This window comes from Cupressus sempervirens, chromosome 5 (genome assembly GCF_028749045.1).
Source record: "Cupressus sempervirens isolate cs-2001-9-10 chromosome 5, ASM2874904v1, whole genome shotgun sequence".
NCBI lineage: Eukaryota > Viridiplantae > Streptophyta > Pinopsida > Cupressales > Cupressaceae > Cupressus > Cupressus sempervirens.
The window spans coordinates 669,495,964-669,522,850 of record NC_143122.1 but is presented as its reverse complement, the minus strand read 5'-3'; the positions used below and the strand labels follow the sequence as shown (position 1 = coordinate 669,522,850).

At 37.0% G+C, this 26,887-nt stretch overlaps 1 protein-coding gene and 1 long non-coding RNA gene across 2 annotated transcripts in view; both read left to right on the top strand.

Annotated features, from left to right (window-relative positions):
• Positions 1–19,894, top strand: part of LOC149557709 (Transducin/WD40 repeat-like superfamily protein) — an 88,650-nt gene extending 68,756 nt beyond the window's left edge. Inside the window, exons 9-14 of the mRNA XM_089832264.1 lie at positions 18,409–18,552; positions 18,665–18,773; positions 18,894–18,954; positions 19,048–19,123; positions 19,253–19,288; positions 19,407–19,894. Of these exons, the coding sequence (XP_089688390.1) occupies positions 18,409–18,552; positions 18,665–18,773; positions 18,894–18,954; positions 19,048–19,123; positions 19,253–19,288; positions 19,407–19,499 (519 nt within the window). The 3' untranslated portion in view covers positions 19,500–19,894. The remainder of the gene's footprint in view (positions 1–18,408; positions 18,553–18,664; positions 18,774–18,893; positions 18,955–19,047; positions 19,124–19,252; positions 19,289–19,406) is intronic.
• A 683-nt stretch (positions 19,895–20,577) lies between these two features.
• On the top strand, positions 20,578–21,677 carry LOC149557708 (uncharacterized). The gene is made up of 2 exons (XR_016352408.1): positions 20,578–20,942; positions 21,162–21,677. It is a non-coding gene; the product is annotated as an uncharacterized LOC149557708 (long non-coding RNA).
• Positions 21,678–26,887: the final 5,210 nt, after the last annotated feature.

The window sequence follows — 26,887 nt, the reverse complement described above, 5'->3', positions numbered from 1 at the left end:
TTTATGTATGTATACTGATGAATGGACAGGGTAATTGTTTATAATTTTCAAGTGCTCCTATACAAAATTGATTATTTTTAGTGGGTTTGGAGGGAGGGTGAATTGAATGGTTGAAATTCAAAATATATAAAATATTGCATATATATTGGATGAAGTTGTAATATATATTTTTTGTAGGTAGAACCTTACTTAACGATTCGGATGTGGGAAGCTGATGCGGGATGTGCAATTTTTTTTTGGGGGATGCAGATGCGTATGGATGCATGTGTGTGTGTGTGTGTCTATATATATATAGACACACACACACACACATATACATATATACAGTTATACTTTGTATATGCAAAGAAATATACAAAATTAAAACATTGATAGCTTTTAACTTCACCAATACATATTCAAATACTCAATAAGATTATCAAATATAAACCATATCAATGCTATGAATATCATTGATGTAAACCATACTAGTGATAGATAAATAAATTAGGTAATTAATTAATTAATTAACAATTAAATAAATACTAATATTAAAATATAAAATAAGATAAATATTCTATATTATCATAATATAAATATTATAATATACAATTTGCTGATATATTATATATAATTCTAATATAAATCCGATGCATATTATAATATATATCAAATATATAAATATATCTACAAACTTGAATACCAGACCTTACGAATGGATTGAACTACTGACTGAATATGGACAAAGGCATACGACCATAGACTTGTCTTGGTAGTTAATCTCTGTAGGAGATACTTTCTTCAAATGAAAATGGGTGTTGACAGTTATTGTCTGTAGATGGTGACCGTTAGAGGTGAATGTTATGATGCCCTCTACTAACTCCCAAACTTGTTGATACTGCAACACGATGAATTGCCCACAATATGCCACTCGAATTGTGGTGTTTTAATCTTCCAACTCGATAACCTTCATGGGAGTCAAGTTGTTCAATAAGCTTTGGCCACACTGTATTGAGAGGTGTGTCTTAGTGCTTCCATCCTGTGTGGACTTGGCTCGCATGCCATCAAATTACCAGTGTCAACATAACTCAGAATAACAATCCTGGCTGGCTGGGAATGGCTTTTGGCCAGCTTCCCCTCGCATTAGCTCCCGCCTGTGCTTCCGCCAGCATCGGCTTCCGCCTCTGGGGCTATTGTTAACAAATTGGTATCCTAGGTAAAAACTAAAACCAAATACAATCTAGCAAAGATGAAAAACTCGCTGAGTTTTTCTGCTCAACAAGTTTTTCTAGAAAAACTTGCAACTCGGCAAGGAAAAAATTGCCAAGTTTTTAGCGGTAATCGGCGAGTTTTTAGCAAAACTTGGAAAGTTTTGGGAAAACACTCACTCATGCAGTGAAATCACAGGTTGAATGCCCAAAAATGTCATTTTTTGATATGACTTTGCATTTGTAGCATTGTTTAGTTATTTTTGCAGCTCACAAGTAAAAGGATTTATATAAATATAATATTTAAGTTACATTTCTTATACTTCAAGTTATATTTGTATAAATATTGTCAGCATGCTTGAGATAGGTTTTTTAGCTTCATAGGAGTTAAAATGCAGATTCTTGATTTTGGGGGTTTTCAAAAAATTCCAGGCTTAGCCAAATTTTAGGATTTAGCATGCCTTTAGTAGTGTTATCTTCCACAACATGTCCTGGCTATTTGAGGTCAAATGAAGCTAGAACAATGATTTTTTAATGATTCTAACTCATTTTTTTACAAACCACTTGGTTTCAATTCTATAATCCCGAGTCCTGACAGACTTAGCCTAACCACTTCGTCACACCGAAGACAAGCATTCCTCGGACTATTTTACTATTTCATAGGAGTTAAAAATGCAGATTCTAGATTTTGGGGGTTTTCAAAAAATTCCAAGCTTTGCAAAATTTTACTATTCGGCTTGCCTTTAGCAGTGTTATCTCCCACAACTTGTCCTGGCTATTTGAGGTCAAATTAAGCTGGAACAATGATTTTCTAATGATTCTTACTCATTTTTTCACAAACCACTTGGTTTCAATTCTATATTCGTGAGTCTTGACAGACTTAGCCCAACCACTTGCTCACACCCAAGACAAGCATTACTCGGACTATTTTGCTATGATGTAATTACTTCTAGTTTTAAAGAAACTATTTACTTTGATGTATTTACTTCTAGTTTTATAGAAACTAACTACAATGATGTAGTTCTAGTTTTATAGGAACTATTTACTAGTTTGCTTCTTGCCATCACCATTCCGCATGAGAATCTGATTTTGTACCCACTTTGCATTTATATATATCTGAACTTTGCTTGTTTCTTTTGTGGACTCATTTATTAACTCATTGGATACATCTTCTCATTGAATTTTGTAATAAAAAGTACTTTAAATTAAATTTAAGCTGTTTTTAGGTTCCTGAGTTTTTTTAAAAACTGGGCGAATTTTTCCCGAGCTTTTTTTAGGGGCTTGGAGAGTTTTTGCCAAGTGAGAGTTTTCCAACAATGCAATCTAGAGCAGTTAAAAGAAAATTGTAGCATTGTAGGATCCATGTTACTGTAAAATTAAAAATGTTGAATGGTCCTATAATCTTTATGACCAATAAGTCCAAATGTCTTTGTTTTGGTATGTGTCATTTTGTTTTGATTGTGTAGGTATGTGAAAAATGCCATTTTTTATTTGCATAGATTTAAAAATTGGACAAGTTCTTTCCTTGGCTATCTAGGTAATTGAGGAGCTCCCCTCAGTGAAGTTTCCCATCATTCCAAGAATCATCTCACAAAAAAGCTGATATCTTAAATGTCCTGATTGTGTTTGAAAGTTATGGGTACAATATTGTCACAATGAAAGTCTTTTACTAGACGACCATTTTTGTTGAACACCACACTTCTCAATACGTCTAGATGGTTTTTCTATGTTTTGCTTATGGGAGGGAAATTGGTTCGGCTTTCTACAGCTTATACATATTTGCGAGTATATTTAGTAGTTCAATATTTAATCAAAACGCTATTTGACATAACAGTGAAAGGGTAAGCTTGTTAAATGGTACTGGATTGGTTTTCAGCTCCATTTCTAGGACATTCCATTCCTTTGGCACCTCTTTTATGCAACTATTGTTAGTAGTATTGTACTAGATGGCTTCAAAATCTGGTAGCATGGTCAAGGACAGTCTGTTTGATATGTGTTGACACTTCGACAGAATACAAATGGTATACTACAATGTGTAAGCACAATTTAACAGAGAATCACACATTCAGGAGTCAATCTACAATCACTGTGTGAAGAGAGTTTTCTCGATTCATTGTGATTTGGTCTTCAGGTGATTCTAGTATTTTCTTCCATAGATGTATCCAACATCTTTCTAGCAGTTAGAAGGTGATGCTAGAATAATGAAGTCTTACAACTGGGCAGCCTGCAAATATCTCTTTTTGATTAGATACACCATGTTTTTGAATGTGAAAAATATTAATTAATATTATAACCTTACTCTGCATCAGTTGATTCTCACATGTACTTTTTGTTTGCTCCCCTCCCCTTTACCTCAATTATTTGCAAGGGTGATAAAAAAGACCATAACTGTTGGGATATTTAGTCATTGGTGTCATGTTGGAGTTTGACCTGCTTGTGTAATTTTTCTGAAAAGGAGGCTGTGCGTTCCATTTAAATTGATTAAAAAATTTACCTTAGCCATTTCTATTAAAGTCACACGTGATGGAGCCTTTCATACATAGTCTTTATGCAGGGTGTTTATTCTATTTCCATTCCAGCTCACATGACACTTGGAACAAGCGTGTGAATGAATGAGAAGATGATGTGTTTTACAGACAATATGAAGCCAGTTGCACACACATGGAAGACGGGATTTATTCTTTGTGGACTGATGTTATTGCATAAAAAAAGTGTCATGTTCAAAATGTGGGTTATTATTTTGGCTGTGCATGAAGTTGTGATGTGCTGCATTGAGTTTTAATTCAAGACTGGGTGTCGCATTTTGAAAATTTGTAGCTATGCGTTACCTCTTAATAGAGCAGAGACTTACAACATGAATAGGTCTGGCAGTGCTTTGCGATAATTTTTTAGGTTTGACAGAACAAGTATTGTGTGTTGGAATGAGGTCTGTGAAAAGGATACACGTGCTGTGAGATTATGAAGTGGACTGGGCGTTATGAATGTAATGTATTGTGCTGTGTTTTTGAAAATGGTTGAACTGAGTTTCATAGGTGTCGTGTGATATAATTTTTTCTGTTCTGGTTGTGTTTTGTATAGCTCCGAGTCAAGTTTGTAAGTAGTCATTGTCATTGAGTTATGTTTTATTGAGTTGTTGATTATCATAAAAATTATATATATGAAGTGCTGATGCTGTTAGGCTTGAACAAATTTTACTGAGCCAGGCTTGTAAGAAGCTGCACATGTTCTGAAATCTTCGAGTTTGCTTTTGAGTCGGTGTTCTGATTGAGGTTGGTGCCTTGGTTGCTTTGAGTCGGTTCTCTGGTTGAGTCTGGTGCTTCAGTTGCATTGAGTTAGTGGTCTTTGTGAGAGTTGTAGCTCAATTATGTATTTGGGTTGGTGCCTATCTAAGTTGCCGGATTTGGACCCTAGAGCTTGGGTTCGGGTCCGGATTCGAGCAACGGACCTGGGCGGACCCGTAGGCCAAAACGTGGACCTTGCTCGGACCCGTCGTGGACCCGGGTGAATCCGGGCGGACCCGCGGCAGGTGGGGCCAAAAAAGCATTAAAAATTTGTTTTTATTATTATTTTTTTTGCCAAACCCTAAAGTAAGGCCTATTAGATGCATTTCATTCATCTAATCTCTCATTTGCTTTGTCATTTTGCCCTCTCATTTTGGTGTGGCCATTTTGCAAGATTGAAGAGAAGGTTGTAGAGATTGTTTGTGGAGTCTCAAATCCTTCAAATAATCAGTGCTGAGTGTTCTAGGCATGCATTTGATCCTTCCTTTTGCTTCTTTCATAGGTTTTTTTTAATATTTATTGTTCTAATTTTTTATCAAGTTTTGAATTTTTTTTTAAATTTGTTTTTATAGATTGCAAGAATCCAAGAATGAGTAGTCAGAGTTCAGTGGGTGGGGTGGGATCCCAAAGATTTAAAATTGATAAAGGCTCTCCTTTGTGGAAGTATACAATAAGAATTGAGCAATGTGTTGGTGGGGGAGGGTGTATATGGTGCAATTTTTGCCAAAACCAATATAGAAGCTCCTATTTCCAGGTTAAACATCATTTGATAGGTCCACTTGGTTAAGGGATTTCCATCTGTGAGGGGCCCCCAGAGGGAGGTAAAAAAGGGTTGCCGGCTCCTCAAATGGCAGGCATGTTAAAAGAACAACAAGAGGCTGATAGGTTAGTGTCAAAGGCAAAAAAAGATAAGTCAAAGCAAAAACCACCAACACCATCCTCTCAAACAATCAGTAGACCACATCCCTTCCTACCTACCCCATCTGTGGATGAAGATGAAATAGAAACACCCGCATCCCGCAAGAGAGGCCCATTAGATACGGCATTTGAAAATGACGAGAGAAATTGCTGACATAAAGATTGGGCGTTGCCTCATTACAAATGGTGTTTCATTCAATCTAGTGAGATCCCCTTATTGGAGAGAGATGGTGAAAGCAATAAATGATGCACCTCATGGTTACTGATCCCCTGGATATGAAAAGTTGAGAACCACCATATTGCATAAGGAGAGAAAGAATGTAAAAAACCTCCTCAAACCAATAAGAGATTCTTGGATCCAAACGGGGGTGAGCATTGTCTTTGATGGATGGAAAGATTGCAAAAACCGTCCATTAATAAATATGATTGTTGTTTGCCCCAAGGGGGGCAATGTTTTCGAAGGCGGTTGATTGTGAAGGGCAAGTAAAGAATGCAAATTTTATTGCCCAACTTCTCATTGAATCCATAGAGTCCGTGGGAGCTGACAATGTTGTCCAAGTAATAACGAACAATGCTAAAGTTTGTAAGGCTGCAGGTGCTTTGGTAGAAGCACGATATGAGCATATCTTTTGGACACCATGCACTGTCCACACCTTGAACTTGGTGATGAAAACAATGGGCAGCCAAATTGAATGGATGAAAAATGTGTATGAGGAGGGTGAGCAGATCCAAATGTTTGTGACAAACCACCATATGTCACAAGCAATTTTCAGAACTTTCTTCTGCTTGGAATTATCGAAGGTAAATTTTAAACTTTATTTAGCTTCATTTATCATTTTAATTTTTGTGTCATACTTTACAAAATTTAATACATATTCTTAAATTTTTGTGTTATCAACTTATCATATTAACTTACAATTTGAATTAACATGGTAATAGGTTGCTGAAACAAGGTTTGCTTCACACACAATCGTCCTTAGACGACTTGTGAGGGTAAAAGAGGCATTAGGTCAAATGGTTATTAGCAACAAATGGGGTGGATGGAAGCAAGCTGATACAAAAAAGGCCAAAACTGTAAAGGATTTGATCGTGAGTGATGATTTTTGGAATAGGGTGGAATATGCATTAGAACTCACCGAGCCCATCATGTCTATGCTTTGGTATGCTAACACGGATGAGCCTTGTTTGGGGAACATATATGATGCCATGAACTCCATGCTAGAAAGAATGAAATCAGTAAGTTTAAATTTTTATACAATACTTTATCCTTGTTTATTGAGAGATTTTGATTTTTGATTTTAATTAAGTTATTAACACTACATCAAGATAACTTACATGTACATCATTTGACATCCTAGGTCATTCCGAGGGGAGAGCAGGATCCTGATACCTTGTACACTAAGGTGGAGAAAATTGTTCTACATCGTTGGAACAAGATGACTACACCTTTACACCTCCTGGCATATGCACTTTCTCCTAGATATTATAGTAGTGAGATACTTGCTATTCCTGGTAGAGTGGCACCATAGAGAGATCCTGAAGTTGCTGCTGGGTATAAGAAGGCACTTAACAGGCTCTTTAGTGATCCTGATGTGGCATCAAATGTTAGGAGAGAGTTTGTTGATTTTGTCTCAGGCAAAAATGCAGAACTTGATGCAATCAATGACCAAAGTAGATTGGATGCCACTGGATGGTGGTACTTACATGGGGAAAGTTACATGTACCTCCAACCTCTTGCCATTAAGATCTTGTCACAAGTATGTATTTAAGTTTTTTTCCTTTTCTTATGGCCACATAGCTTGTTGAATTAGCACTCTTAAATTCCTATTGTATTGTAAAATTACTTAGCTAATTTTTTAAAATTTGTTGGTTGTCTTTCTAGGTTGCGAGCTCTTCTACTGCTGAGCGGAATTGGAGTACATACTCCTTTATCCACTCAGTGAAGCGTAGCCGATTGGGTTTGAAGAAAGCAGAAGACTTGGTATTTATTCACAACAATTGGCGCCTCCTATCACGCAAGGATCCAGGATATAAGAAGGGACCAGAGAAGTTGTGGGATGTACTACCTGAGACTTCTGACTTGGATATGACTGTCCAAGATATATCTAGAATTGCCTTGCTAGATGTTGAGGAGGAGGAGGAGGAGGATGTGGCTGCATCTGGGGCTAGTGGAATCGGTTTGGATTTCAATGATGAGGAAAATGTCAATGATATAGATGAGGAAGAAGCCATTGATCCCTCATATTTTGATGACCCATTTGACCCTTGAAGAGCATTTGCATCTTTGATAAACTATGTTTAAACATTTGTCATTGACTCATTGAGTCATTTATGATTTATCACCATGTTTCACAGTTTCAAACTTTATTAAGTCATAATTTATTATCTATCAATCTGATGAAGTAGTCTATGTTTTGAAATTCCATTTTGCATTTTAGTAATTCAATGTATGATTTTATTTACAACATTAGCATAGATTAATGAGTGAGTATTTAATGTTTATCTTTGACATTTGGCATTGATCAATAATCAAGTAACATTGATATATTCATACTGTGGAATGACTTAGTTTTACTTTTACAACTATGTGAGTTTTTATTATTTTTTGCATATATATATATATATATATATATATATATATATACACACACACTCATGAACCCACCCACGAACCCAAATGGGGAAATTTTTTTTTGCCCGAACCCACGAACCCGAACCCCGAACCCGAATCCGTCCCCGAACCCGAATCGGCAACTTAGGTGTCTATTCCTTTTGATGAAAGCTTTTTTATGTTGTGGTCTTTTACCAGAAAGGGATTTCCACAAGAAATTTGGGGTACTTGTCTTTTTGGTTGTTCATTTTATGTTTTATGAGTTTTCAAGCTTTTAGAATGTTTTTGAAGAAATTTTAGTGAGCTAGGGCTCATCAATAACAACTGAAGAGGATGTCCCAAAGTGTACCAAGTTGAAATTCTTCTCACAAGCCTCTTAGACTTACATTTTTGGGGGGGAAGAACTGACATATTTTTGAACTACCAATACTGCAATTCAAAATGAGATCTAATTCTATACCATTAAGACAATAGATCAATTCATATCAGGGTTGCAAGATACCTCACCTGCCCTTCCCTGATAGTGAGTTGGATACTAGATATGGATATTATACTCAGGATTTTGTGTCCAATATATCTGGATATAGTGCACTATTATCTGGTGCTATATCCAGTTTGGGTGCCTCAATGTTGTATGTCTTTCAAAGGGATTTCTAGAACCTTCATTTCATGTCTTCATCTTTTGGAGGAGGCCCTCTCCAAGCCTTTGGTGCTTACTATTTCAGACTTAGAGCAAAATGTGCTATATGAAATGAGGTGTTAATAATATTTGGCTACTTCACTACTTTGTTAGAATGGGCCTAATATGCTCCTCATCTACTCTTAAGTTGAGGTCTTTGCTATGAATTGCTCACTTCATCCGGTCAAGGATGTTGTCTAATGTCTCGTAAATTTTGCCAAGGCTAGGAGAGTCTGTATGAGCACAATAGATAAGGTGGAAAAGAAAATGTATTTGTAAACAAATTATTCAAAAATCAATAAAACTAAATTCCCATAAAAAAGTAAAATATGTAAATTTTTTAATTTAAAGAAGAGTCTGTACTGGAAACCAACACCATGCAGCGAGTGCTTGAAGCCACTGTGCCAGTAAAGATTGCCGATCTATTGGAAACATTACCTCAGCTAAGGGTGGCATAACACAAGGAGGAAGCAATAAAGAAGAACATCCCAAGGAGTACATGAAGGAGGAAGCAAAAATAGGGAAGGAAACAATCACCTTATTTACCATAGGGACGGGGACGATACGTGCTGTGGTAGGAATAGAGATAATGGGGTGCAAGTTGATAAACACTATTGTCGACGGAGGTTCGGACGCTAATGTCCTCCCTAAGGAGACTTGCAAGGTCCTCAGGAAACCAACTCTTTGGCCACCTACATTCCAGTTGGTAGGAGTAGATCAACATGAGATTAAGCCCATAGGAACCCTGATGTGACAGAAAGTAGTGATTGGCACACAAAAGTTCGTAGATTTCGTGGCAATTACCCTAGAAAAGAAGGGATATAATGCATTGTTTGGGAAAGTGAATCACAATTTGAAAAATAATTATCTTTCCGTTGAAGTAGATGGACAAAGTATAATATTGATGTGAAGAACCGAGTGGTAAGTCAAGAACTCGCATCTGATTTAGAAGCCGAAGGAGAAGATGGCGAGGGAGTTGAGCCAGATGAAGAAGGTATATTACGGCTAGGAGAATGATTAGAGGATTAAACAAGTTCCCTCATTGGGCTATTCCAATGGCAAATGGGGGACTATGAAGTGTTCCAACCAGAATGTAATATGTTGCAGATCCAAGAGATGAAATTTGTAAGGAGTATGAAGAGTGTACGACCACACTTGATGACACTGTAACACACAAATTCGACAAGGACAAAAAAAAAGAATATGAGGAGGCTAAGCTGGAGAAGATGAATCTAGGGGAGGAGGACCATCCTAAGGAGATTCTCATAGGAGATGTCTGGGACCCGGTGTTGAAGGCAACAACCTTTAGAATCTTCCTTGAATATAAGGACGTGTTTGCATGGATGTTCAAGGACTTAAAGTGGGTGCCATCAGAATTGTGCGTCCATCGAATACCTCTGGGGCCTGGAGCAAGACCAATATGCAAGTGGCCTTATCGAATGAACAAGAACTATGTGGCCAAAGTTTAGGAAATCACTAAGATGCTTGATGCAAGGATAATATTCAAAGTGCAAACCAGGGAGTGGGTGTTGCCCATAGTTATATCCTTGAAAAGGGATGGGAACCAAATCCAGATATGTGTAGACTTTAGATGTCTAAATGTGATAACAATAAAAGACCCCTTTCCAATTCCATTATTGACAACATTTTAGAAGTGGTCGACCATGAGATGCACTCTTTCATGGAAGGGTTTTTAGGGTATAACCAAATCAACATTGCTGAAGAGGACGAATTGAAAACCACATTCATAGTCGAATCATACCACACATGTTTGATGGAATGTCAGTAGGGAATTTCAAAGCTTTCCTAGATGATTGATCAATCTACAGTGGGAAATGTAGATTCATGGTTCTCCAAGGCAGCAACCACATAGTATGTAGGGAAGGATTGAAAATAGCTTTGGACAAGATCAAAATCATTCTTGATATGGAGGCACCTTTAGATGTGATTGGCGTCAAATCATTCTTAGGGCATATGGGGTACTATAAGAGGTTCATAAAGGGATTTGTAAAAGTGTCCCTACCTTTGAAAAAAATTAACTAGGAAAGGAGAGCTATTCCCCTAGGGAAAGGAGTAGGAGGAGGCTTTTCAATAATTAAAGAGGAGACTTGTGGGAGCCCCAATTTTCATATACCTAGACTAGAACAAAGAGTCCCATGTCCATGTGGATGCTTCCAACTATGCAATGTGTGCAACACTAGCACGCACATGATAGGAGGGGCTGGACCATTTGGTGTTCTTCGCAAGTAGGCTACTTTCAAAAGCTGAATGAAATTACAGCAGCACAAAGAGAGAAGCACTAGGTATGGTCTATGCAGTTCAAAATCTAGACATTCTTTATTAACCACTCCTTTTACATTTTTTGTTGATCATCAAGCTCTCATGTACTTGGTTAACAAGCCTATTATCCAAGGAGGGGTAAGTAGGAGACTAATCCTCCTTCAAGAATTTATTTTCAAAATCATGATCCGTCCAAGAAAGAGCCATGTGATTGCAGATTAGTTGTCGAGGATAAAGTTAGGAGAACCTACCAGAAATGGAGTGAATGAGGATTTCCCAGAGGTGCATCTATTCCAAATTGTTGTACTACCGTGATGGTATATCAACATCTTAGAGAGATGCCAGCTGTAGAAAGGAGGAAGATTGCATTAAAAAGTAAGACATTCAAGTAAAACATTCAAACTTTTTGATGGGCTACTGTATAAAATGTGGCCGGATGAGGTACTCTGAAGATGTGTGATGGAGGAGATCCTGGGAGTGTTGAGGGAGTCTCATGAAGGACTAGTAGGAGGTCATATGGGATTGGATGCAACAAGGAAGGTGTTACTAGAAGGACTCTGTGGCCTACACTTTATGCAGATGCTCAAGAATGGGTCCTATGTTGTGATACATGTCAAAGGGTAGGCAAATCCCTAAAAAGAGTTTTCATTCCACTTTTTCGCTCGTAGCCACAGGAGCTATTCGAACATTGGGGTTTGGACTTTGTAGGGCCTCTGCCTACTAGCAACACTCACAGATGTAGACATGTAATGGTGGCAATGGAGTACCTCACGAAATGGGTAGAGGCAAAAGCACTCCTTGACAACACGATGTGGAGTATGACCGACTTTCTCTTTGAACAAATTGTGACTCGATTTGGCACACCATTGCAGATAACAAGTGACAGGGGAGTATACTTTGTGAATCAGGTAATCAAGATGATGAAGAGTGAGTTCAAGATTTTTCATGCTTTTTCCAGTCCATACTATTTGAGGGCAAACTGACAAGCTGAAGCTACAAAGTATTGGTGAAAATTCTATACGAGACACGTGGAGTTGAAAAAGTGGATTGGGATGAGAGGCTGCCAATAGTTCTGTGGGTGTTCCAGACCATCTACAAGGCCACCACTGGGCAAACCCCTTTTCACGTAATGTACGGATAGGAAGCCTTAATGCCTATAGAATATACAGTACCAAGTCCGAGAGTGACAATTGAACATAGAATGGGTGATATGCAAAGCCTACAGGAGAGGCTCAAGACTGTAATCAAATAGAAGGAAATTTTGGCATGATAAACATTTGAAAAGAACAAATTTCAATCAGGGCAACTTGTACTTAAGTGCAATGGCAAGAATGAAATAAAACTTGGCAAGTTCAAAGTATGATGGTTGTGACCGTACAAAATAAAGGAAGTAGGGGAAAACAGAGCAATAAACTTATCAACTTTAGGCAATAACCCCTTAAAAGACTCAGTTAATGGGTCCAAGTTGAAACTTTATAAAGAAAGGAAATAATTGAATAAAATAAAGGGAGAAATAGGAAATGAGACATATAGAAGTAGAAAAAATTGCCATCAAAGACTTGGAAAAGAATGAGGAGGGTTATAAATTCATTGTAAGAGAGCATGAAATCATAAGAAAGAATTAGGAATCCATACAGCCTAGGGAAGAAGGAATCAAAGTACACAAAGAAGTAAACGTACAGCCAGGCAGGAAAGATAAATCTGTATGAGAAGAGGAGATCTCAACACTTGATTTCCGTATGGACAAGGTAGGAAGACAATTTTTGTACAATCCAAGAAAGGAAGGAGGAAGAACTAGTGTTGTACAACGTACGTGCATCAAGTTGAAGGTCATGAGGACTTACGTACAACGTACGGTCATTGAAGCACACAACTGTACAGAGATAGAGCATTTTTGCATGAAAGAAGGTGCGAGAATTGTTGTACAGAGTACCTCTATTAACCGTATGAGGTGCTATAAAACTGTACGAGGTACAAGAATTGCCATACAGAGTATAAGCAGTAACTCATAGCCAAAATTTTCGTACGAAAAAATAAGCTTTCAAAACCATATGAGGTGGAGGAATTGCCATATAGTGTACGAACCCTGGATAGCAACTGTTCTGTACGACTCACTAAAACAGGAAAGAGGGTAGTGTACTAGATCATATAGTTGAACATATACAAAGTACATGTACTGTATGATCTGGTACACTCACTATATGTACATGTACACTCACTATTAAATATTTTCCAAAGGACATATACAAAGTATTTGGGGTCCCTAACCGAGGGCATCCTCCAACAAAAATGACAATGGAGGGAAAGAAAAATTGGCTAGGGCTAACATGCATTAGCGATCTCACAGAACTTGAATGGGATAGTATTCTAAGGAAGAATAATAGTAGGGGGTTGAAGAAAATATTGATAGCTAATGAAGAGTGGAGGTGCATTGTAGATCTAGTGAAAACTCATTGGTGGGAGAAAAACATTAGACATTGCCATCTGGATGTTGCACATAGTGAATGGGTTGAATGTAGGGAGGGTCTACAACTGGGCCTAACTCCTTTTAGAAAGGTTAAGGGAATTCTTGCATTTAAAGCATAAGGCATTTTACATGTCTCATCATGCAATAGCCTTATTCTTGGAAGTAGTTCGAGCACAGGTAGCGTTAGAGAGACATGAGGACATTCGTACTAGCAAATTGGGAGGAACCTATAAGCCAGCCATGACATATTGGTTCCATAGGAATACATTTGGTATAGGCCTTGGAGAGGGAGAGCCATAAAAGAAAAAACTAAGGCACATGGTGGCCTAGGAGGCTTCTATTCAAACACAAAGCGTAGGCCAAGAAGATGAAAGTTCAGATGGAGAAGGGGCAAGTACAAGAGTATCCTTTGTCTTCTTTAGACTTTGATAAAGAAAAATTTCTGCTAAGCCACATCAAGGGCACACTTGGAGATGTCACATTTTTGCTAGCAAAAGATTGATCATTACCCAGAGTTGTACTCGAGTATGTTGAGTTTCACATACAGAGAGGTGCGAGAGTGAGAGGAGAAGATGACTGTACGTTGATAGGCCGTATGGAGAATAGGAGAGGAGACGATCGCACACCCATTGGTCATATGGAGGGCATAGGGGAAGAAGTCCGTACGAAGGACATGATAGGGATAGACTGTACCTAGGAAGTCATGATAGAGTAGGAAGTCCTACAGAAGGCATGGCAAAGAAAGACCGTATGAAGGTGGTCGTATGTATCTAGCCAGTGGAAAGTAGCATTTTCGATAAGGAAGATGGAATGCCGGGCACAAAAGAAAGCAAAGGAGACATGAGTAGACAACTAATTCCTCAGCAGTGTGCAAAATGAATTTCCGTTAAGTAGATGCAAACTTGGTTCACTCAGATCAGCTGGTTGACACTTAGGTGATATATCTTCGATGCCACAAGAAGGTTGCACATAGTGTGAGACTAGAAACACCGAAAGGCACAAAAGTGGCTTAGCCTATTGCATTGGTGGTACAATCTATAGGAAAGAAAGAAGGACAGAGTGGGAAGCACATGACAGGAACTGGAACCAAAGTAGAGGCAACACAAGTTGAGGATACAGTGTTGGAGGATGTGGATAGATTATTGGGAAAGTTTGAAATGATACCCCCACCACCAACCCCTTTGGAGATGGAAATTGTAGACAAAATGGAAGCACAAAGTGAGCACTTGGAGCCATTGGAGATCGGAATGAAGACACTCTCACTGGAGGGAAAAGCTGAAAGACTCCTCAAGGACTTGGAGGGGATGGAACAAACCACTAAGGAGATCATAAAACTGGTTAAGGGGTAGAATCTTGACTCATAGTTAGAGCAACAGAGTCCCTCGTGGCATTTATGAAGAAAGACAACCATACAAATTGGAGCTTACTCATCTAGAGTGGAGTCAGGCACGAAGAGATAGTTGAAATATGGAAGGCTGGACATACCATGCCTACAGTAGTGGAGTAGACAACCCTCAACAGTCACTTGCTTAGATGGAGGGGGCGTTTAGGGGGACATTCCTAGAACTTCAGCAGGAAAGGGAGTTGACAAGATGAATGGGAAATGGAGAAAGTAGCTTAAGCAGAGAAATTGTCATCATCAGAAAATGATAGGATGGAAGCCTTGTGACTGCTACAAGGAGTTCCAGCTAAGAAGATGGCATGGTATGCGATCTACAGCTTCTCCAGCAACATGCATCTAGTTCAGGGATGTCCTCCCACCCTACATCTTGAAGTCTAGTTTTCTTTGGTTTATTGTTGGGTAGTCGTCTAGAAAATGACTCGTCTAGAAGACTTCTTTTTTTTTTTGGTGGGGGGGAATAATGTGGGGTGTAATAAAACAATAATGTAATCAAAGATAGTTAGTGTTGGGTTTTTCTAGTTAGGTAGTGAGGGGATGTGTCGGTCTCCCTAATCAAAAGCCCAATATTAAAGAACATTGGAACATGAATGATGTACTTGTTTTTTGATAATCAATAAAAGAATACTATTTTCCCTCGCAATTATTTGTTATGCTTATGATTGGTAATGGTTTCTTGCGTTTGTATTGAGATTATTGGATTCATATTGAATGCATTGTAACCATTCTACAGTCACTGTGCACCTTCTTCAGTCAAAATTTTCTCCACGCCATTCCATTGATTAGAACTAGTACTCCAACTCTGGTGAGCCAATCCGTTGTCTTGTTTTATAGGACTAGTCATCCCCAACTTTGCTCTTGCTATTGCCACGCACCTTCTTCAGCCAAAATTTTCTCCGAACCATCCCATCGATCAGAACTAGTATCTATGACCTCTTCCATACCAAGCATTACACTAACGTTGGCGAGTAATTCCATTGCCTTGTTTTCCTTGGGATAGACATAACAAATATAAAAAATTAAAAATCTAATCTCTTCAGAATCTCCTGTGCCTTATGGATCCTTCTGTGAAGATTCCAATTTGGTGTTGGTTCCTTCATATCAACAGCTCTAGCTCTTCTCTCCCAACACTCTAACCACTTAATCAAGGCCGACAACTCTCACTCATTATTTGTGGCAACCCCAAAGCAACCTGAAATTGTCCACACAAAAGCACCTTTGTCATTGCATTACACATTTTGGCTTCATCAAGGTTCAATTTTAGCCTACCACTCAAAAGGGCCCATATATATCCTTGCCGCACTGTCTCAAGAGTTTTGCGGAATATAGCTCTTTATCACATGAAAAGTGTTGTGATGTGGAGCCTAATCAGACTCGGAGGTTTATTTGACGTGGTTTTCTCCCCATATTATTTCTATGGGGGTTTGAAGGCAGCGCCGAAGGTGCGCTCTTTGTTGCAATACAGGGTGAGGTCAAGGGGCAACGCCCCCGCAGGGGTTTTCAGGGGCAGCACCCCGGAAGCCAAAAATGCCCTTATTTTATAAAAGGCTTCACTATTGGACGACTTATTCTAGCCCTAATTTTGTAAGTAGCAAAAACTTGTATAAAAAAGGCTTAGGACTAGGGATTTCATAACGTAATGGTGATATTGTAGCTTCTTGCAGCTGTATTGAGATGTAAGGGATTGCAGATTGTAATCATTGGATAATAATAATATTGGACTTGCTGTTGGTGGGAACCACGTTAAATCTTGGTGTCTTGTTTTCTCTTTTGTGTGATCTATTATTTTCTGATATTGGTTATATTTGCATGTAACTGTTATTTCTGTCTGAGGTTAATCCTAACAAAAAGGATGTGGTTTGCTTCTTTCACTGTTTTCTTGCATCGATTTAGACTTAAAATGAACAGAGAGGTCAGATTTGGAAAAGAGACTATAAGATTACAGTGGAAGAAGAAAAGGAGAAAACGGTGACTAATGGAGTGGTGTTGGATGAAATAATCTACGCTACCTAATCCGTCGAAAAGCCAAATCATCCCGGACATGTTTTTTTTTCATGACTACAGTTATTTCAGAATTTGATTTGGGTTTGATTCATCTGCAGAATGATTGAGTACATGATGTTTAAATGAGCATACATAGGTGATGCCAGCTTGGTTGAGGTGATGCTAGGGTAATTCTAGTGGCAGGCGACAGCCTCTCTGCATTTCATTGACTTTTCACCCTAAAATATGCATCGCTAACCCTATATGACTGTCATTTTCACTTGTAGCTCTTTTGGGTTTGAATCCTTTGAGAATAGCACCTGTTACATGCTAATTTCCTGTAAGAATTTCACTTCCATAAATGTTGCGGGAGATCCAGGCAAGCCCTTTTGAATTTTTGAATCCACCCCCTTCCTTGATATTTAAATTCAACTGTGGGCCCAGAGTGTAGAATCAGGTGTTGGTTTACATGAATGAATGTTCCATTTTAAGTCCAGTACTAACGTCTTATTGCTCTTTGCAGGTCTATAGATGAATCTGCTTTGGTTTAAATTTAAACATATATCACTATCTATCTTGCTATTAATGTTAAAAGATAAATTTAAATGATAGCATTATAAATTTTTGTAATGATTCAATCGATTTTGAATCATGCAAACAAGTACATCAATATTAAGTATGAAATCCTATGGACAAGACTAAGTGTCCAACAATTTAATAAATTTAGGAAACATACCCATAACAGTATGCTGGCATTAAAATGCATGCCTATGCTATATCAGTTAACTAGTAAGTTCTGATTACAATAATATAAACTTTTCTTGTCCTTCTTAAATTACTTGTCTTTCATTACAGTTACTGGAGAACATATATCAAAATAATCACCTGGAAATGAAAAAGATCATTTCAGCAACTGGAAAACCTTGAAATCGATACAAATATTTACATGGAGATTGATTTGATTTGTGTACAATGCGTCCTTGCGAAATAATCATCTCCAAACCCTACTAAACACTTCATATTAAAATCATTGACTACTTATTTGCTCAAACTAATATAAAATCTTGATATACATTCTCTGGTATCTGTAATGCAAGACTAATTTAAAACGGACAATCAAAGTTTAGATTATTATAATCAGAACTTACTAGTTAACTGATATAGCATAGGCTGCTAGCTTATCTTTGCAGTTTAATGCCAGCATACTTAATTTTATGGGTATGTTTCCTAAATTTATTTAGGTGTTGGACATTTAGTCTTGTCCATTGTGTTTCATATACTTTATATTTGATATGCTAGTTTGCATGATTTGAGATGGATTGAATGATTACAAAATCTAATAATGTTACCATTTACATGTATCTTTTAAAATTAGTAGCAAGATAGATAGTGATATATATTTAAATTTATCTTATTTAGTGTTTGGAACTTCATGCCTGTTTTTAGGTTGCAAATATGTATTGTATTTATTATTTTTACTTGCTTGTAATGTCATTTGCACTCTAGGGATGAACACATAGCAGGTAGCTTGGCTATCAATTTATTTGAAATTAAGGTTAGTTTGTTTTTTAAAGAGGCTGACAGTCATTTTTATTTTTAACAGATTGCAGCATCAAAGACATTGGAAGGCCACACGCAATGTGTTTCTTCAATTGTGTGGTTTGAGAAGGATACAATTTATTCTGCTTCCTGGGACCATTCAGTTAGGAGTTGGGATGTTGAAACTGGGATCAATGCAAACACTTTGGTATATTCAGTTTTTATTGTGTGGTAATCTAGAAGTGATTTTAATTTACAGAAATGGTTGCTTAAACTTGTTGACCTACCAGATGTCTTATCATCCGAATGGTTATTGGCAGAGTTGTGGCAAAGTGCTTCATTGTTTGAGTATTGGCGGGGAAAGCTCAGCACTAATTGCTGCAGCTGGGGCTGATTCCATTCTTAGAATATGGGATCCTCGTTTGCCAGGTAGGATGTTGCAAATCTATGGGTCAGGGAAGATTTCTTCTCTTTCCCCCCAATAATGCCTTGCATTACCTTCTTGTGATGTCATTTTTTATGAGGTTTGTTTTTATACTGTTGCAATAGGGTCTCTTATGCCTATTCTTCAATTGTCATCACACAAATCTTGGATCACAGCATGCAAGTGGTATGTCTCCCTCAAGAACTTAATCTATACAAACATATGAGGGTTTTATTTGTTATCAATTACAGATTAAAATTAATTTTGCTACCTTTCTAGGCATCCAGAGTCCAAGCATCATTTGATATCCGCATCATATGATGGCACAGTAAAGCTGTGGGATATAAGAAGCAAGGTAATACCAACAAATAAAGATAACCATCGCACTACTGACTGATGAAGTTTTGGTTTGGGGGGTTGCATATATGTGGAGGCATTATGAAAAGAATTTCTAAACTGATTGTTTGGGTTGCAATGGATGCAGGTTCCATTAGCCACGCTAGAGGCACATACAGATAAGGTGAATCTTTTCTCTGATACACAATGGATATCCATTTACGTGGACCTAATTGAATTATTCTATGTATTTGTTATATCTGGAATTTATAAATTTATTATTTGCTATGGGATCTGTACAGGTTCTATGTGCAGACTGGTGGAAAGGAGACTGTATAGTTAGCGGTGGCACTGATTCAAAGTTACAGATATTTTCAAACCTCAACATCAGATGATATTTTGAGCCTTTTTGGCATACACGAGTCCCTAGCCACAGGGAGTTCGCAGCGCAAAATGATATTCTACAGCTATTAGAATTAAAAGAAGTTCGAGTGCAACAGTTGGGACTACAATTCGTTGTGATAGACCTTGGCACAAAAAAGAACTGTTTTTTAAGGCTTCTCAGGCTGCCTTTGATGTTGGCTGTTATTTTTTTGCCGGCAGTGCTTAGGGTTCCAAGCGGCTCCACTCAAAAACATTTGTTAAGTTATAAATTGCCGCTTTATTAATTGTGAGTGGCATATGAAGGTCACTTTTGTAGTGAAGGTGGAGGTGTATTTTCCTGGGCATAATTCCTATTTTTCGAATTGAAAACTATAGAAAATAATGCAGAGGATGATTATGTAGTTAATGCTTTTGTCAGATTCGTTTGATATCTTGTACGAGTTTAGCGACTTGTCCAAAAGGAACTGGAAAAACTTAAAGTCGGTGGGGCTTTTATAGTCGAAGTGGCACTCTGTAATTCCATTTTTCTTGGCCATGAGCCATTAACATGTGCAGCGGGCCATTATTTACTCACAATTTACAGTCATTTAGAAGTTTTCAGTCATTTCAGGCAAAAAACTATTCTTGATTATGGTCGATTTTGATTTTCTGTTCTCTGCCACAGGCATATTTGCAATCATTTCAGATTTAAAAAAATAGTTTATTTAGATCGAATTTGTTTTCCTATTCTCTGCCAAAAACAATATTTTTGGGAATTGAAATAATTGGAATTTTTTTTTTTATTAAATCTTTGATAAAATGTCACTTGAACATGTGAAGACGTGTTCCAAAATTCAGGTAATGTTCAGCGCATTATTATTATTAGTCCCTGCCTTGCATAAGGCAGGGTACTAATGTTTTTGGTGATGCCACACTATTATTGCAAATTAGACCAAGGGTAAGAGTCTAATGTTTCAATATGCAAATATTAAATAATTATTTTCTGTGATTAAAAGTCTAATTTCTCATTGGCGGGATGGATTTTCGATATGGGTAATTTAAAATTTTTTTTGTGAAAAAGGATAGAAAATTAAGAAGGCGATAAGCCTTCATTTATTTGCATTTATTATCAAGTACAGTTATCAGAAGGCGGCAATGATGTTATTTTCAGCGAAAGGGACGTTGGGAAGTGCCTGGGTATTCACAGGTCTTGATAAATATTATCAAATTTATCCAGTGCATTTGAGAGCTTGTACGCCCGACGCCAGTCCAGCCCTAGAGAAATATGTGGATCTCTGCACAGGATAATTATGCAACTTTGGCTCTGGCTCTGGATAAATTGCCCCAAAATTTATAGGCAATTTCTCGCTCTGGCTCTATATAAACTGGATAGATACGTGGTTCTGGACCTGGAGCACCTTTATATTTTTTCTCAGCAGACGTCAAGGAAGAAATGCCTCTTTTGCTGGATGATGGTATGGAACGCCTCTTTTCTTCTTGAGTTCTTCCGAAACAACATCACCCCATTTGAACCTAAAGATTGCAAAGAATGTCATATATTTTACCCCCAGTTTCATCCGACTTTCCAGCCAAAATGTGAATTCGGTGGAATTAGGCTAGGACAAAATTGGCTTTGTACTAAAAATAGTATTCGCTAACAAATACTGACCTTTTGATTTTTACATATTTTCCAGCTCTTGAAAGAGGAGTCATATTCTATAATTGTATCGCTTCTCTTGTTTTGGGAAAGATTATGTTTCAGAAAATGAAAGGGAGGATTTATGGAACTCCTGGCCATACCCATCAGTTTATGCACATGATTTGGGCATAAAGTAGCCATGGAAATCACTGCAATGAGCTTCTTCAGACTTCTTTAAGCTTCACCCTGCACTTGTGTAGAAATATTGGCTCGCATTTAATCGAGCTGCTTACCAAGTCCAACAACACTTGTCATGATTCCATTAAAGCATTCGATTTACAAACCAACAAGTAGTACGGAAAAAAGTGCCGCTTGATTTTCAGCTCTAAGTTTATGGTATAGCTGGCTTTCTGGTATGCTTAGCAACAATCTGTATTGTTGTATTAAATGGTGCATAAGTAATTCAAAAGAGAGGTAGAAAGAATCAGTTAAGGTTCTGATACAGGCAATGTAAATGTACATTAATGCACCGTTATATAAGCCTGCATATTACTGTCGGCACTTGAGCTCCTCTTTAAAGGCTGAAATAGGAGTTGTACTCAATTAGGTGTTCAATGACTGAAACGACACTAGCAATTTATGAAAAATTGCTGTTTTAGACTGAAAATGGAATTAAAATTCCCCTTATGAATGAAAAGCCATGAAATGTAGTTGAGAGGAATAGATAAACATTTAATAATTCAGTCATCATGATTTTTACGAAAATGATGGAAGAGATCAAAGTAATTGAGAGGAGGTCTGATTTTCATGATAGTTCAGTCATATATTTTTAATTACTGTTCTTAAAATAGTTCTAAAAAATAAAACATATGTATTAATAGCTGATCGGAGTGTACTAATAGTTGATCAGCTTTTTAAAAAAAACTTTTTATGGTTGGTGATTGATCAATTTATGTACCACTACTAACTCGGCACAAACAATATAAATCACACTACTACTTACATAATACATACAATATGGTAATTTTGAACATGCGCTTTTTAAATTGCTCTTTTTATTATTCAGTGTCGGCATCTGTTTTGAATGTATACAGCAGTATTCATGACTTCCGCCCACAATGACAACTCTACGTTTTGATCATGAAGCATGCCTTTTGCTACTTCATCAATGGTTATATATTCTAAATAGAATCAGTGACTATGTGATCTGCTCCTTTGAAAATAAAAAATTATAGTTTTACATATAAAGTCTTCTCAAAATACATGGTCAAATGCTAAATGTACTGTAATTCAGCAATTAAAAAAAACCTAATTTTCACATATGACTACAAAACCACAGATTTCAATTTATATGTAACCCTCTTCACTCTCCCCATAGAAGGCAGGGACTAGAGCTCAATCAGAGCTCTTGTTATTCTTTGATTTGATTGAATACCCACTAATATTATAAACTTGGTGAAGGTTTTGCAAATGGGGTTGCAAGCTTTGGGTTTAACCATGGAGGAAACTATGTAGTACTGGGATGCGTGACCTCTTGGGAAGTCCCGGTGCTTCACCTTGGTGAGCATCATCTAGATTCAATGAGTGCTAAGTGTTTCATTTATTCTCATAAGAGATGGACTCACGTTGAATCACTACTCATGAAACATGGGTCAATGAGTTTGAGTCAAAAATCACAAAGTTAAATCTTGATAGCAATATCACAATTTGACTTCTTGTGAAAATTATCTCTTACTTGTCATTATAAACTTTGTCAAAATGTAATATATCTTTTAGGGACTAAGGATTTCATTTTACTGTGCAACTATACTTCCAAATTAATATACACTTTTTTGAAGACAAAACAAAACAACATTATTTTAAATTATCAACTGAGTTGTACCAATCATAAAAACTAATAATCCTAATAACTAAATGCCTTTCATTTTATACGTTTTTTTAATATTTAAAAAAAATTAAAACTACGAGTTGTAGCAATCATAAAAACTAATAATCATAATAACTAAATGCCTTTCATTTTATATGTTTTTTTTAATATTTTATACCTTTCACTTTACAAATATTTTTAGATTTTGAATGATATTAATAGTTTTTTTATTAAGTCAAAATAATAATTTATTGTATTAAGTATAGAATTTAATGTAGTTAGTGTATTAATTTGGATCTTAAATATCATTAAAAACTTGAGATGATAGAATTTAAAGATTAATTTGTTGAATATATATCAACATTTTAAAGAATCTTTAGTTTTAAAATAATTTAAAAAAATGTTATTATTTTTTAAATTATTTTAAAAATTAATTTTATATAAATCAATAATTATTGTAAATTATTAAATTTGATCTTTTATTAAAATATACTATTGCGATTAAGAGTTGTATTGCTTTATATATATAGACTTTAGTGTATATTAATATAATTTTATAAAAAATTAATTAATTTCTAAATTCTAACTTATATTATAAAATTCTAATAATCTTAAATTTCTTGGTTAAAAATCTATTAATTCAAAACTCGTGATTTTACATTGCATTACATTAAGTTCTATATTTAAGCTGATAGGCTTATATGTGGGAGCTTTGCTCCCAGTTTTTACAATTTCTTGCTAGAAAATTATCAGCCCTACTCACCAAAAATTATTTCTGACCAGTTATTTTAGATTTTCTTAATTTAATTTAATTTCTTTTTATTCCCTTTAATTTTCTTTCTATATTTTTATCTGAGACCCTGCCCTGGCCCTGCCTAGCATAACCAGGGATATCAGTGTAATCAACCTCTCGATGTAGATGAAATTCCAAAAACAATTATTTGCACAAATATAAGGGGAACTTATCCTTTCAGGGCCACATGTGATGTGTGGCCAACCAGTGAGGATACATGAAAGGTGCCACCAATGGATCAATACACCTTGTAGTGCGGTACCCTCGGACCTTTTTCAAAGGTCGATAATATGGGGACATGTTCTTCACACGCTCCATTGAGATCATCTCATCTATCTCCCTCCATCGCAAACCACCACTAGCAACACATGATAGAGCACTATGAAAAGTGTCTAAACTAACACTATCATAAGGGTTAAAACCCTCAACAGTGCACATCATGCTAATAAGCTCATCTCTAATCACAATCACCTAATCCCTATGCTGTAGGGTGGGTGAAGCCTGTAGACTCTTATCAATAGTATCAAGTGCGCTCTGCAAGCGTTGAATAGTAGCATTGAATAATGTCTTCCTATCCTGGGCACTAGTAGTTGATCTATAGGATGAACCACTACGAGGACGACCATGTACAGTGGCCTCTTTAGAATCACTACCCCCCGATACCATAATGATGAAAGATATAAACAAACAAAACTAGATAGATGATAATAGAGATCTACACATGCATACATATACATATATACACAGATTATTATATAAACTAATTGAATCAAAACACACTAAATGAATCTTGCTAAACAAACCTATTGTACAACATATAAATAAATTTTAACTACATTACATTCTTTTCTAGTAATAGGTACAAATCAAATTTAGATAACAAGTTTAGGGATTATGGGGTTAGAGAGTAGTTTAGGGTTTAGAGAGATGAGGTTTAAGAGTTAGAGAGCAGTTTAGGTTTTAAAGAGATGGGTTCAGGAGTTAGATAGTGATTTAGGGTTGGGATAGATGAGGTTATGAGAGAGAGAGAGAGAGAGAGAGAGAGAGAGAGAGAGAGATGTAGAGAGAGATATGAAGTCAGGGTTTACAAAGATGAGGTTTAGGAGTTAGTGAGCAGTTTAAGGTTTAGAGCAATGGAGTTTAGGAGTTAGAGAGAGGTTTAGGGTTTAGAGCGATGGGTTTAGGAGTTAGAGAGAGATAGAGGGTAGAGATGAAGTTATGTTAGGGATTATGGGTTAGGGTTCGGGGGGGGGGAGGGAGAGAGAGAGAGAGAGAGAGAGAGAGAGAGAGAGAGATGGGAGAGATGAAATTATGTTAGCAATTAAATGAGGTTAGAGAGCGGCTTAGGATTTAGAGAGATGGAGTTTAGGAGTTAGAGAGTGGTTTAGGGTTTACAAAGATGGGGTTTAGGAGTTAGAGAGAGATAAACGAGAGAGATGAAGTTATGTTAGGGATTATGGGTTAGGACTGAGATAGATGAGGTTATGAGAGAGATATATATATGAAGTTGTGCAAGAGAGAGATAGATGAGATGGGAGAGATGAAGTTACATTAGGGATTAAATGGGGTTAGAGAGCGGTTTAAGGTTTAGAGAGATGGGGTTTATGACTTAGAGAGCAGTTTAGAGTTTAAAGAGATGGGGTTTAGGATTTAGAGAGTGATTTAGGGTTAGGATAGACGAGGTTATGATATATATATATATATATATATATATATATATATATATATATATATATGAAGTTAGGGTTTACAAAGACAGGGTTTAGGAGTTAGTGAATGGTTCAAGGTTTAGAGCAATGGAGTTTAGGAGTTAGAGAGCGGTTTAAGTTTAGAGCGATGAGATTTAGGATTTAGAGAGAGATAGAGGGGAGAGATGAAGTTATGTTAAGGATTATGGGTTAGGGTTGTGATAGATGAGGTTGTGTGTGTGTGTGTGTGTGTGTGAGAGAGAGAGAGAGAGAGAGAGAGAGAGAGAGAGAGAGAGAGAGAGAGAGAGAGAGAGAGATGAAGTTATATAAGAGAGAGATAGATGAGATGGGAGAGATGAAGTTATGTTAGGGATTAAATGGGGCTAGAGAGCAATTTAGGGTTTAGGAATTAGAGAGTGGTTTAGGGTTTACAAAGATGGGGTTTAGGAGTTAGAGAGAGATAGAGGGGAGAGATGAAGTTATGTTAGAGATTATAGGTTAGGGTTGGGATAGATGAGGTTATGAGAGAGAGATGAAGTTATGTAAGAGAGAGATAGATGAGATGGGAGAGATGAAGTTACGTTAGGGATTAAATGGGGTTAGAGAGTGATTTAGGGTTTAGAGAGATGGGGTTTAGGAGTTAGATAGTGGTTTAGGGTTTACAAAGATGAGGTTCATGAGTTAGAGAGAGATAGAGGGGAGAGATGAAGTTATGTTAGGGATTATGGGTTAGGGTTGGGATAGATGAGGTTATGACACACACACACACACACACACACACACACACACACACACACACACACACACACACACACACACACACAAAGTTATGTAAGAGAGAGAGAGATGAATTTACATTAGGGATTAAATGGGGTTAGAGAGCAGTGTTGGGCTTAGAGAGATGGGGTTTAGGAGTTAGATAGTTGTTTAGGGTTTACAAAGATGGGGTCTAGGAGTTAGAGAGAGATAGAGGGGAGAGATGAAGTTATGTTGGGAATTATGGGTTAGGGTTGGGATAGATGAGTTTGAGAGAGAGAGAGAGAGAGAGAGAGAGAGAGAGAGAGAGAGAGAGAGAGAGAGAGAGAGAGAGAGAGATGAAGTTATGTAAGAGAGAGATATAAATGAGACGGGAGAGATGAAGTAGCATTAGGGATTAAATGGGGTTAGAGAGTGGTTTAGGATTTAGAGAGATGGTGTTTAGGAGTTAGAGAGTGGTTTAGGGGTTAGAGCGGTTTAGGGTTTAGAGTGATGGGGTTTAGGGGTTACAAAGCTATTTAGGGTTTAGAGAGTGGTTTAGGGTTTGAAGAGATGGGGTTTCAGAGTTAGAGAGTGGTTTTGGGTTTACAAAGATGGGGTTTATGAGTTACAAAATGATTTAGTATTTAGAGAGATGGGGTTTAGAGGTTAGAGAGTGGTTTAGGGTTTAGAGAGAT